Genomic DNA, 13409 nt, shown 5'->3' on the forward strand with positions numbered 1-13409 from the left:
GCCCTGAATCGGCTCCTTTCTAATGATGCCCCAAAATAGGCAGTTAAAAAATGAATTTTTAAAAATCTATGGGGTATTTTGAGCTGAAACTTCACAGACACATTCAGGGGACACCTTAGACTTATATTACATCTTTTTTAAAAAGTTCTAGGGCACCTTTAAATAAAAAAATAAAAAACCTGGAAAATAATTATATTAAGACTTTCTTTGACATCCCATGGTCACCATTTAGTTTCAGTGTAAGTAAAATTCTTCTTGTGAGAAGGAAAAAAAAAGTCATTTTTAGGTAAACTGTCCCTCTAATGCTTCACATAAAACATGACATCCGTCCATCTGTCTCTTTTCATCTTCAGTCATCAGATTTTGTCATCATCTTGAATCAGAGGAGAGCTGTGGATGCTTTTAGTAAAGGAGGCAATCTTACACTTGGAGGAAACTGCACTGTTGCTGTTGGGCCTCTTGGCAGGTATGTGAGTTGATTTTAAAGTGTAGTACCCCATTCTGTTGCCAGGGGTCAGAAGAGAGGGAATAATGGAGAGTGAAGGTTTGGAAACGTACTCGGTTACTAACGTAACCTCGGTTCCCTGAGATACGGAACGAGTACTGCGTATGGGGAAAGGTCTCCCTTTTTCCCCGCTGCTGAAGCCTTTTTCAATAACGCAGTGTAACTGCACCGTCATTGGTTCACTCATAGACAAGTTGTTGAACCAATGGCGGCGCGGCATAGCTGCGCGGCCTATGGCGACAAAGCGCGCGAATATTCCCGCCGAAATGGGCGGGGTATAGGGCTATATAAGCAGGCGTTTCGCCATAGGATTTCAGTGTCAATCGACTGAAGCGACGACCCTGAGCCGCAGCCTCGTGGCACGGCAAGTGACGCAGTACTCGTTCCGTATCTCAGGGAACCGAGGTTACGTTAGTAACCGAGTACGTTCCCTTTCGATACTTCACTCGTACTGCGTATGGGGAACGAATTCAACCACGCCGTGCCACGGCTGGGAACGATATAGCTTGCATTTGGCCACCCAGAGGGGGGCAAAAAGGACAAGCGGAGGCAAAGCCTAACCGAACCCATGGTTACACTGAAGGAAGATACTTCCTATGGTGGCGTGAAGCGGGACCTGTTGGAAGCCGCTAATCACACCGACAGGACCCGAGCTTGTAAGGTCGGGACATCGAGGTGATAGAACCTGACAAAGGTGGACGGCGAAGACCAGCCGGCCGCCTCACAGATGTCTTGGATGGAAACTCCGTTGGACCAAGCCCACGAGGAAGCCATTCCTCTAGTGGAGTGGGCCCTGACTCCTATGGGGCAATTAGTGCCCAGTGAGGAGTAGCACAGGTTAATAGCATCCACTATCCAACGGGAAATGCGTTGTTTCGAGACCGGAGACCCTTTGGTGCGGCCGCCAAAACAAACAAAGAGCTGATCCGACAGTCTGAAAGACTGTGATCGGTCTATGTAGGTCCTCAATGCCCTGACTGGGCAGAGTAGCTGCAGCTCTGGTTCGTCCGCCGAGGGAGGAAGAGCAGAGAGCGAGATGACCTGAGCTCTAAACGGAGTTGAGAGCACTTTAGGGACGTAGCCATGCCTAGGTTTCAGAACGACCTTAGAGTCACCAGGCCCGAATTCGAGGCATGCAGGGTTCACAGAGAGGGCCTGCAAATCGCCAACACGCTTTACCGATGCTAGTGCTAGTAGCAGAGCGGTTTTTAGTGTTAGGGGCCTGAGGTCGGCTGAACCCATTGGTTCAAATGGGGCTCCTTTCAAGGCCCTGAGGACCAACGAGAGGTCCCAGGAGGGAATAGTGAGAGGGCGAGGAGGATTCAAACGCCTAGCACCTCTCAAAAAACGGATCACGAGCCCGTTTCGTCCCACCGATTGGCCAGCAATAGGAGCGTGGAACGCTGCAATGGCTGCTACGTAAACCTTAAGCGTGGAAGGGGAGCGCCCCATTTCCAAGCGTTCTTGGAGGAAAGACAGTATGGAAGATACGTCACTCTCCACAGGGTCTATGTTGCGTGTTGAACACCAATCAACAAAGACTGACCACTTCTGGTCGTAGAGGCGCCTCGTAGATGGGGCTCTAGCCTGAGAAATGGTATTTAGGACGTCCTCGGGGAGGCTAGTCGGCTCCCATCGAGGGACCAGAGGTGCAGAGCCCAGAGCTGCGGCTGTGGGTGCCAGATTGTTCTGTTTGCCTGAGAGAGGAGGTCCCGTCTCAGGGGAATCGGCCACGGGGCTCTTAGAGAGAGCCTGAATAGCTCTGAGGACCAAACCTGGTTCCTCCAGAGCGGGGCCACCAGAAGGACTCTGTGCTGGTCTTCTCTGATACGCCTGATGACCTGGGGGATCAGTGCGATCGGAGGGAAAGCATAAAGGAGCGTGCTGGGCCATGTGTGGGCCAGAGCATCTACTTCCTTCGAGAAAAATGTTGGGCAATGAGAGTTGTCTTCTGAGGCGAAGAGGTCTACCTCTGCCTTCCCGAAGAACTCCCAGATCGTGAGGACCACTTGGGGGTGGAGCATCCACTCGTCGGAGGGATGTTGCTCCGTGACAACATGTCCGCACCCAGATTGTTCCTGCCAGGAACATGAGTCGCTCTGAGCGACTGAAGCCTCGGAAGAGCCCATTCCAGCAGTCGTTTCGCCAGAGCGCATAAGCGGCTGGACGAAAGACCGCCTTGGTGGTTCAGGTATGACACCACCGTCATACTGTCTGACCGAACTAGAACATGACGTCCCGTCAAGTAAGCCTGAAAGAACTGAAGGGCTTTCATCACTGCTAGCATCTCTAGACAGTTGATGTGTAGATGGCTTTCCTCGTGGCTCCACGAGCCGAAGGCCGGTCTGCCCTCGCACACAGCGCCCCAGCCCAAGTTGGAGGCGTCTGTTGAGAGCACCGTCCTCCGTGAGACCGCCTGTAAGGGACTCCGCGTTGGAACCATACTGGATCCATCCAAGGTTTCAGGGCTAGAAGACAGGCCCGATTGACCTTGAGACATAGGCGGCCGTGCCGCCATGCGCTGGGAGGAACCCGGAACTTCAACCAGTACTGAAGAGGCCGCATCCGAAGAAGGCCTAGCTGCAGCACCGGGGAGGCGGAAGCCATCAGCCCTAGCAGCCTCTGGAAAAACTTCAGAGGGAGATAGGCTTTGTTCGTGACAGATGCCGTGAGCTGCTGAATTGCCAGGGCGCGCTCTGGCGAGACTACTGCCGTCATACGGACCGAGTCGAAAACTGCTCCCAGAAACGAAATTCGTTGAGTGGGGCATAGCGAGCTCTTGGCTAAGTTGACCCTGAGACCCAGGCATTGTAGATGGCTGAGGAGCACGGATCTGTGGCGTTCCAGCTCGTCTCGCGAACGGGCTAAGATGAGCCAGTCGTCGAGGTAATTCAGAACCCGGATTCCCATCTGTCTCAGAGGGGAAAGCGCCGCGTCCATGCACTTGGTGAAAGTGCGGGGAGCCAGAGACAGCCCGAAGGGCAGGACCGTATATTGGTATGCCACCCCTTCGTATGCGAATCTCAAGAATCGTCTGTGACGGGGGCTATCTGGATGTGAAAATACGCATCCTTCAGGTCCAGCGAGCAGAACCAGTCCTCGGGGCAAATGTGCGCGAGGATCTGCTTCAGCGTCAGCATTTTGAACTTCCGTCTCATGAGGGAGTGATTCAAAAGCCTGAGGTCTAGGATGGGTCTGAGACCGCCATCCTTTTTGGGGACCAGAAAGTAGCGGCTGTAAAAGCCTGTCTCGCTCTCTGACGGAGGAACCATTTCCACAGCTCCTTTTTCCAGCAACGACATGACTTCAGCCCGGAGGACATGAGCGTCGTCCGGATTGACCGATGTTTGAAGCACCCCGGCGAAGCGGGGGGGCCGTCGTGCAAACTGGAGCGAGTAGCCCTGGTTTACGATCCCCATGACCCATTCTGACACATCGGGGATGGCCTGCCAGGCCTCGGCCCGAGTGGCTAGGGGTTGAATAATGTTGGGTGACAGACCGCCGTTGAGAGGGTCGTACACCGCGAGGGGTGGAAGAGGAAATTTGCTCTTTTTGTGATGAGGTAAAAATTTGTCCGCCGTGAAAACGGCGTTTGGAGTGGGCGCAACAGGTGTGGGCCCAGCTGTCACTTGGAGTATGTTTCCCACGCCCGGAAATAAACGAGGCGGAGGGGAATTACCCGTGGGAGCTTTTGGGGTGGTCCGGTCGTAACGGGACGGTCCCCCATCCTCTTCCTGTCCGACGAATCAGGACGACTTCGGAGGCACCGGGTCCAGCACAATCCTGGGCCGGGGTCCCTGGCGCCTCGGGAAGGGAGGGCGCTTCGCAGGGCGCGAGCGCTGGCGATGCTCCTGGGGCGGCGCTGCCTGTGTTGCAGGTGGGGCTGGTTTGTTCTGCTGAGCCGGCGCAGTCCTGGGGCGGCTAGACGCAGAAGCGGAGCTGGAGCGCTTAGGCAAGAAATGCCTCATAGCCTGAGACGATTTCTGCGCGGCAGTAAAGCGCTCAGTGAAGCCATCCACTGCAGGCCCGAAGAGACCAGAAGGCGAGACAGGGGCGTCTAAGAAGAGGCCGTCTTGTCTAGGTCTTTGATCTCCGTTAGGTTGAGCCACAGGTGGCGCTCCAACACGACCAGGCTGGCCATGGAACGACCGATGGCCTGGGCCGTAGCCTTCGTAGCTCGCAGGGCAAGATCCGTGGCGCTGCGGAGATCTTTGAAGGCTGGCGCGTCGATTCCAGACTCATCCAGAGAGCGGAGGAGTTTGGCCTGGAATGCTTGAAATATGGCCATGGTGTGGAGCGCAGAGGCAGCTTGGCCCGCCGAGGTGTAAGCCCGTCCAGCCAGAGTAGAGGTGGTCCGACAGGGCTTGGAAGGAAGGGCCCTCTTCGTCTTCCAACCCACAGCCGCGGGAGGACAGAGGTGAGCAGCCACCGCTTCATCTAGGGGTGGCAAGCGCTCGTATCCCTTCTCCTCGGCGCCGTCGACGGCGGTGAGGGCGGAGCGGTGCGTAGTGTGGAGGCGGGCAGAGTAAGGAGCGCGCCACGACTTCGTCAGCTCTTCGTGGACCTCAGGAAAGAAGGGCGCTGAACGCTGGCGAGGTGCTTGGCGGCGGCCTGGCAGAAACCATTCGTCCAGGCGGCTGCGGGACGGCTCCTCTGGAGGGGCCCACTCGAGGTCCAGCTCTTCAACGGCTCTAGACAGGATGCGGAAGAGCTCGGCATCCATGCCCTGGCCATGCTCGATGGGTTCCAAGGGAGGCGGTGGAGCGGGGTCTTCCGGCTCGCCAGCCCATCCTTCCGCTTCGGAAGCCGCAAGAGACATGGAGTCGTCTTGTTCGTCGTCTGTTCCCCGAATGAGACGAGGTCACTCGCTTCTGCGGAGGGACGCTGCTCAGGGCGAGAGAACAGAACTGGAGAGAGTTCCCTGGGAGGAGAGGGCGAGGCACGCGGGGGCTGGGCCGGCGTGAGCTCGCTCAACTCCTGGCGCTGAGTCGCTCTACCCCGCTGTCTTTTCCTCGCCGGACCGCGGGAGGAAGGAGACGGGAGGGCGCGGCGGCGAGATCGCCCTCAGTGAAGAAGGCGACCCGCGAGCGCAGGGAAGCGAGACTCATACACTCGCAGTGCGGGCATGAGTCTCCAGCGAGCGCGCCGTCTGCGTGGGGCTTGCCCAGGCAAGCGACACACTCGCTGTGTCCATCGTCGTCGTGCAGGGGGGCCCTGCAAGTACCACATGAGTGGCGGGGCATCGTGAGACGCCGCTGCCGTGGAAAACGGCAATTGGGTGGCTCTTTTAGAGCGGCGAGGGCCGCGGAAGCTCTTAAAGCGGTGAAAACCGCTGGAAATCGCTCTTTTAGGCGGCGTTTAAGCCGCGGATGAAGCTCTCAGGCGGCGCGCCGGATGGCGGCAGGGGACGCACAGGAAGCGGCCGGAAGCGGGAAGCGGGAGGCGGCGGCTCGGCGACGGCGCTAGAAGCTGCAGTCCGCGAGGGCGCCGGCGCTTTCTTCCACCGGCGAGTCCAGGCGAGTCCGCTGCGGGAGCCTCTTCAGACGGCGGCGAGAGCAGAAGGCGGCGAGCTTCTTCGGCTTCAGGCGGAGATCAGCGAAGAGAAGTAGATGTCGTCGCTGAAGGAGAAAACACTGAAATCCTATGGCGAAACGCCTGCTTATATAGCCCTATACCCCGCCCATTTCGGCGGGAATATTCGCGCGCTTTGTCGCCATAGGCCGCGCAGCTATGCCGCGCCGCCATTGGTTCAACAACTTGTCTATGAGTGAACCAATGACGGTGCAGTTACACTGCGTTATTGAAAAAGGCTTCAGCAGCGGGGAAAAAGGGAGACCTTTCCCCATACGCAGTACGAGTGAAGTATCGAAAGGGAACTTGGGTTCTTTGAGCAAATGTCCACTGTTAAGTATCAGTGTCGTAACTGAAATGACACTTTTATTACTAAAGTGTTTTATTTTTTATCTGGATGCATCTGTGTCACTTGGCTGACTTCTGGTTAAAATCAAAGGTTATGGCTTAAGGAAGAAAGGTTTGATTTATGTTAGGCAATTGATGTTATGATTTTTTTTATGTTACTGAAAATGCTGCCAAAGAAATGTGGACAGGAATGAGAAAAGGATTGTTCAGGCCTTGTACATTTGTGAGTTGCATTGCGTTTTATTAATTTGAAAAATCAAGTGTTGAAGCCCATTTGTTTAGAGAACAAGTGTTTTTAAAATGTTTACATAGGCAATGGAGAGCTTTGACAGCATTTCTCTGATGGTATAAATACACTGTCTAATGTTTTTGAACTGTTGTTTTAGTGCATTTATGCATAGCAATGAAGAAAAAGCTCTTGCTGAAAGTTGCAAAAAAAAAAAAAAAAATCAACAAAATATAAAAGCATCTATTTTTATCATTTCACAAGGGACTAATTTTCTCTGATGACATGTTTATACAAAAAATGTATACAGTTGTGAGCTGCCAGCTTAAGCTTTCATACGCAACACAGTCATTCGTAATTTGACAAGCATGAACCTGTGCGGAAAATACTGTGAGAATTATAGATAATAAAGGGTATCCATACTGTACATTAGGAGCCATTCAGTGGTGCTAGTTTAAATGACAGCTGCATTGTTCTAAGGTGAATCAGTGATTTTATCTTTATTGACGGATTCTGCTGTGTTCATGCTTGTTTGGAAAGTCCTTTTTTGTTCTCACTGCTTTAATTGTTGTTTATGGATCTCTCCAGAATAGAGCTGCAAGCAATATAGTACTGAATGGGTGCCTGCTGCACTACAGTAGCTTTGAAAACTAACACTTAATGTGGATCTAATTTTTTTTTTTTTTTTTGGCTGAGATTAGATCAGGTTTGGATTTGGTTTGGCAGCAATGACTGCAGGGTCCATGTGTTCTTTTGAAATGAGTTATTTTTGGAATAGAACCTTCTTACCACCTACTAGGATATATTTTATGTAAATGTTACATCTCATTATTTTAATAAAATCAAGGTTTGCATCAAAATCAAGGTCTCTTTTAAGAACATAGTTATTTAGTTAGTGCACAGCTAGTGAAATATGGATATTTTATAAATATTTTAAAGGGGAATACAATGTTTTAAGTTACTGTACCTTTCAGAACTGAAAATCATCTCTTTGGTCTGTAAAGATTAGTTTGGTGAAAGCTAGTTTAGCCATTCCAACATTTTTTTATGTCGAAACCTTGTAGCATTAATATATGACTGTCCAAATGTACACACAGAATCTGCTGTTTTTCACTGTGTAGCACCTACCGCTCTGCACGTCCTTCCAGTGTTTCCTAATGTTAGAATTAGCAATGAGTGAAGTTTTTTTTTTTAACTGCTGCAGTGTGCTTTTGCTATTTAAACACATGAGGGTGTTTACACAGAAGTCTTAAAGGGGTACTTCATAGCTGACAAACCCCCCCTCAAAAAAACTGTGAAATTGGTGCTGCCTGATTAGAGAAAATAAAAAGAAAAAAAGGCTGTTGTCTTCAAATAGGTGAGAGGCTGCTCACTGCAAAGCCATAGGTGGAGTGTGAAGTCCAGCTCCACCCTCTCTGGATGTAATTTGGACATAATTGGTGGAGCTACAATGTCCAACAACACCCTAACCCTACCCCTCCACCGATTAGATCCACAGAGGTAGAGCTGGACTAGGTCAAGCTCAACCCATGACGTGGAGCTGGACGTCATTTGGCTCTGCAGTGAGCACCACTTAGAATAGGTAGGAAAACTTCAACACCCATAATGCATTGGGCATGTTGCTGTCCAAGACCACTCCTGTCTGTTATGGATATGCTTACCAGAGTCAAATACCGCCTTGCTTTAGTAGGAAATACTTCTTAGCAAACTTTTAGGTATAACATTTTTTAGTGTTGTTTTCGGTTGCAAGAATTTAAAAAGTAAACATTTAGCTGGAGTGAGTTACTTTCAGTTTTCAGGCAAGAATCCAGCATGATGTAGGCAGTGGTCAAAGGCTGCAAAGAATCATAAATATGGAGAGAATGCTGTGACGGAAAATCTGAAAAGTGTAGTCAACATTTCAAATTGGATGACTTGAACACAGTGTTTTATGCCAAAATGCAGGGGATAACAAGTAAACATTATTTATTTACATATACTACTGACACTGTAACAATACAAAGGTTAAAAATTACTTTTAATGCTAAAAGAGAAAGAAAGGGCTTCAAAGGGTCAAAGAGAGGATTGAAGTGGTAATGAAACACTAAATTATGACACACTACTGTTTAAAATGTTTGGGGTGAATAAAATCTTTCAAGTTTCGAAAGACATTAATACTTTTATTCAGCAAAGACACATTAGACCCCAATGTTTTGAATGGTAGTGTTTAAAAACATAAAAAAGCAAAGTATTACAGGAAAAAAAAGACCCTATTAAGACATGACCCGAGTAAGCATGTACTCTCAACAAACCCCAGTAATTATTACCTTCAGTGCAGTTTCATCCTCCCATTCGATTCCACTATGAGCTTTGACTGTAGCATATAGTCCTTGCATATATACAAATCTGACTAAGCATATTTGGCAGGAATTTGGAGGCAGATGTGGCGTTTCGCAGTACAGCGGCTGTCTACTCGTACTGCAAATCTCGTGGTCTCTACGCTGGAGTGTCTCTTGTTGGTTCTTACCTCATCGAACGCAAAGAAACCAACCGAAAGTAAGAACGTGTCATAGGTTAAGGAGTTTAAATGTTGTATTGAAGCCCTCAGGCACTGATGTTACCTCACATGTTGACCTACTTTGTGTTTTCATTGTGTTTCAATATCTTATGTGTGCTTTACTTTCACGTAGGTTCTATGGCCAAGACATCCGTGCTTCTGCTATTCTCAATGGAGATGTGGAACCCCCACCTGAAGCATATGATTTGTACACCATTTTGCAGGACTACACAGAGAAATACACCACCGACTGGCAGAACAAACACATGCAAGCTTCAAGCAAGGTTACTTTCTGTGCACTACTAAAGCTGAAGCTGAAACTAAAGCATGCTAAGCGACAAGCTACTCATAATTTTAAATATAATGCTGCTACTCTTTTGAAAAAGTATATAGTACGTTAGACTACAAGCTACAACATACAGGTGACAATAAATATATAATATATGTAATTATAAAATTATGTAAAATATATAACTATCTGCTGATTTTTTTGTTTAATCAGCTGTAAAAAGACATTGAGAGTTTTAAATGTATGAACAATCAGGGCTATCAGGGTGATAGTTAATACTTAAACAACAAAACAAACCAAAAAAATAGTGATGGAGTAGCATTTAACTAAATATTTCACTGTCACTAAATATGTTAAATGCAGGACAGGGACTCAAAACTGTGAATTGGTTGTGAATCATTTATTATTTAGTTTTTATCATTTGCATTAACTGTGTCTGAACAAACTGATTCACTCAGACTAGATGAATCACTAGAATGACTTTACAGCTGAAAGAGAGGAGAGTTTAGTTACAAATTCCACACGTCTTATCAAATTTAGAAGAATTATTGACGTCATATCATATTCAAACATTTTTTCTTTAAGATTTATAGTGTGCAGCAATATAGCAAGGGATTTACTGGGGGGGGGGAAATTGAATAGCACACTGTTGAAATCACTTCTCATTTGTATCATCAGATTAGCAACAAAATAAATATTCCTCACCCATCCAGTTACTCTTTAGCTCTGTTTAAATTGCCCGTGTGATTTTTCTTTGCATGCTAAAACATCACATTAAATTGACTGACAACATCACTCATTTGGAGGGTTAAGTTACTTTAATCTCTCTTACTTGATGGGATTTAAAGTCACTCTTTTTTCCACTCTGACTTTGACTCAAGTTTTTTTTTTCTTTTTTTCTTTTCCCTTTCCAGTCAAATGAACAAAAATTTTCATTTTGTTAATTTGAGTCAGTGCACACAGAATCCCCTCTAGTGGCAAACATTAAAGTACACTTTACAAGTATGCAGTAGTTCTGAGAGTTTGGAATGAAGAAATAAATAAATTACACCTACATAAAGCATGAGAGGTATAATCTTCTGACAAAGTCTTTCAACACATTAGATGGTGATTGTGAGTTTCATTTGATGGCTACTATAAATCAGACTTCTATAAAACACTGTAGATGACAGTAATATAGGCTTTCCACTTGGCACTTCATATTTCAGTATATTTTGGTCATTGGGGTTATGTGGAAAAAAAAACAGTGGTCTCATGAAATCAGTTCTAAACAACCCAAGGGATTCCTTGTCATAGTAACGAGTATGTAATGTTGTTATTTAGTTTTATAAGTTGGAATGAAGAAAAATCAGAAGTTTTGTATGTGTATGGCACAACATACTGTTTAAATACGGTGTATGTTCAGTTGCTTATATACCTAAATCCAGTTAATATTTAAGGTGCAATCTGATCTTACATACTGATTCAAATTTACAAAAAAAGTGGTCCAGTTGTCCTTTCAAAGACTTAAACTAATTGATTTTTATGGCTTCAGTGCCAAGCAGTCTCTGTTTATCAATTTCACTGGGTGAGAGACAAGCCTGTTGATGTATATTCGGGTGTCTCTGTTTTCACAGATGAGTTCAGCACCATCTAGACCAAGGCCTCCCACTCAGAGAGCTGCCTCCTCTTACACACCCAGGACACAGGGTAAGACCCAGAGTGACCTCTCAGATCCGCATGCATTTCATCTTTCAGAGTAGAAATATGGTGAACTCGCACAGGTCTAAAAAACTTTTTTCCTATATTTCCTTGGGCTGTTGTAAAATTGAAGGATAGTTGCTATCTCTTTGCCTCTGATTGAGTGACTCTTTTATGGTTATGTTGATTAAAAACTATAACCTATAGAAAATTTTATTTTTACAGCTCCTGCATCTGTGAAGCCAGTTCTTTATCCGAGCTTAGACAGCTGGGATACCAAAAGTTCAGGTGAGTGCTGTTTAGAAATTGTATTTTATTTTATTTTGTTTCATTTTATTTTATTAATTGTAATATATTTTATTTTGAGGACTATGTAAGTGCCTAAGAAAATATAATTCAAAAGTTTCTGTCAAGAACAAAAAGTTTTGTGTATTTCTGTTAACACAAGTTTCCCACACAGTTTTTCCCTTCTTAAGTGGAAAATGGTAAATAGTGAGGTTAATTAGACACTTTTTAAAACAACAAGAAATACCTGTGAGAATAAAGATGACAATATGGTTATGCATTTCAGTTGACACTGATAAATTATAAAGTGGATTAAAACTGCTAGATTAGCAACGGCTAATTAAATAGCAGAAATGCACGAGAAAAAAAACCCAGTGCTGTGTGAGATCCTTTCATTAATCAGCTCAGCCTGTGGAGGATGATTTGTGTTGTCGTCAATTCAACTCCACTAACATTCTCATTTATTTTCATTAGGTTCCTAAAGGCTCATGTTTAAAGTTGAATTATAGGGATTAGATAAAAAACACGCTACGGAGTGGCTTCGCCTGCCCCATTTCGAGGAAAGCCACTCCGACTGGCTGGGAAGATTCCTAAAGAAGCCATGAACTGTAGACTGGCTGTTTTCCCATCTTCCTTTATTCAGTAAAGGCCTCTGTGCTCTTTGCCATGTCACAAGTCAGCTACACAGCAAACGCATTCTTTCCCACAGTGAGATGACATTTTCATCCTTGAGGGGAGAGGTTTTAAACACCACTTGCTAATATGTGATGTGTGTGTTTGTGAATAGATTCAGGACTGATGGATTTTGTCACATACACAGACCCGAGCATCACAAACATTTGGCAGCCTCCCTGTCCTTTAAATAGGACATACTTGGAGAAGATGTTGTCTTAGGTCACCACAAGTCCTTAAGGCTACTTTATTGCTAACAGTACATTTTATTCCCAACTAAACCGCAGACGTGTACTCGTGCCAATCTTTAGTACACATGCATAAATGACAGCAGTGATTCATCATGAACACATTATAACAACAACATAACACAGTGATTTTAAGTCCAGGACAGCCAACAACAGCACTCAATGGAGATTATAGTGTGTTCTGCTCATAAAGGACAACCGAAAGGAAGCAAAGGCTACAGTCTTAAGAAAACAGCTATATGCGACTCACCAGTAACTTGTCTTTTTAAACTGTTAAAGGGTTAGTTCACCCAAAATGAAATTTCTGTCATTAATCACCGTCATGTCGTTCCACACCCATAAGACCTTCGTTCATCTTCTGAACACACATACACAAGATATGTTTGATGAAATCTGAAAGGTTTTTTATCTCCCATAGAAAGCAACGCAATTACCGTTATTCAAGTTCCAGAAAAGTAGTAAAAACTTCATTAAAATAGTCAATGTGACTACAGTGGTTGAACCGTAATGTTATGAAGCGACGAGAATACATTCAGCAAATACAGACAGAGAGAAGATATTGTTGAATACAGTTATTTTTGTTTTGTTTTTGCACTCAAAAAAAATATTATTGTCGCTTCATAACATTAAGGTTCAACCACTGTAGTCACATTGACTATTTTAATGAAGTTTTTACTACTTTTCTGGACATTTAATGATGGTAATTACATTGCTCTATATGGGAGATAAAAAACCTCTCAGATTTCATGAAAAATATCTTAACTTGTGTTCTGAAGATGAACGAAGGTGTCGAACGACATCAGGGTGAGTAACTAATGACAGAAATTTCATTTTTGGGCACTAACCCTTTAATTAGAATAAATTGCTCATAACCCTTCTGAAAAAGCATCTTAAACAAGCCTAAGTTGGTTTTGTGGTCTTGGTTTGTCTTCCAGCCTTGTTAGCATGGTTTGTTGGCTGGTTTTAGAGGGGTTTGGGGTACTTTTCAGTTGATCAGGGCAGATAAAATCTTACACAAACAGTCTAAAGGCTGAAATACACAATGTGAC

At 45.9% G+C, this 13409-nt stretch overlaps 1 protein-coding gene across 1 annotated transcript in view; it reads left to right on the forward strand.

Moving 5' to 3' along the window:
* The window catches only part of sh3yl1 (SH3 and SYLF domain containing 1), a 40498-nt gene that overhangs the window by 16152 nt on the left and 10937 nt on the right, over window positions 1-13409 (forward strand). Inside the window, exons 5-9 of the mRNA XM_067368266.1 lie at window positions 354-466; window positions 9057-9185; window positions 9320-9470; window positions 11092-11164; window positions 11381-11443. Coding sequence (XP_067224367.1) covers window positions 354-466; window positions 9057-9185; window positions 9320-9470; window positions 11092-11164; window positions 11381-11443 — 529 coding nt within the window. The remainder of the gene's footprint in view (window positions 1-353; window positions 467-9056; window positions 9186-9319; window positions 9471-11091; window positions 11165-11380; window positions 11444-13409) is intronic.

This window comes from Chanodichthys erythropterus, chromosome 18 (genome assembly GCF_024489055.1).
Source record: "Chanodichthys erythropterus isolate Z2021 chromosome 18, ASM2448905v1, whole genome shotgun sequence".
Taxonomy (NCBI): domain Eukaryota; kingdom Metazoa; phylum Chordata; class Actinopteri; order Cypriniformes; family Xenocyprididae; genus Chanodichthys; species Chanodichthys erythropterus.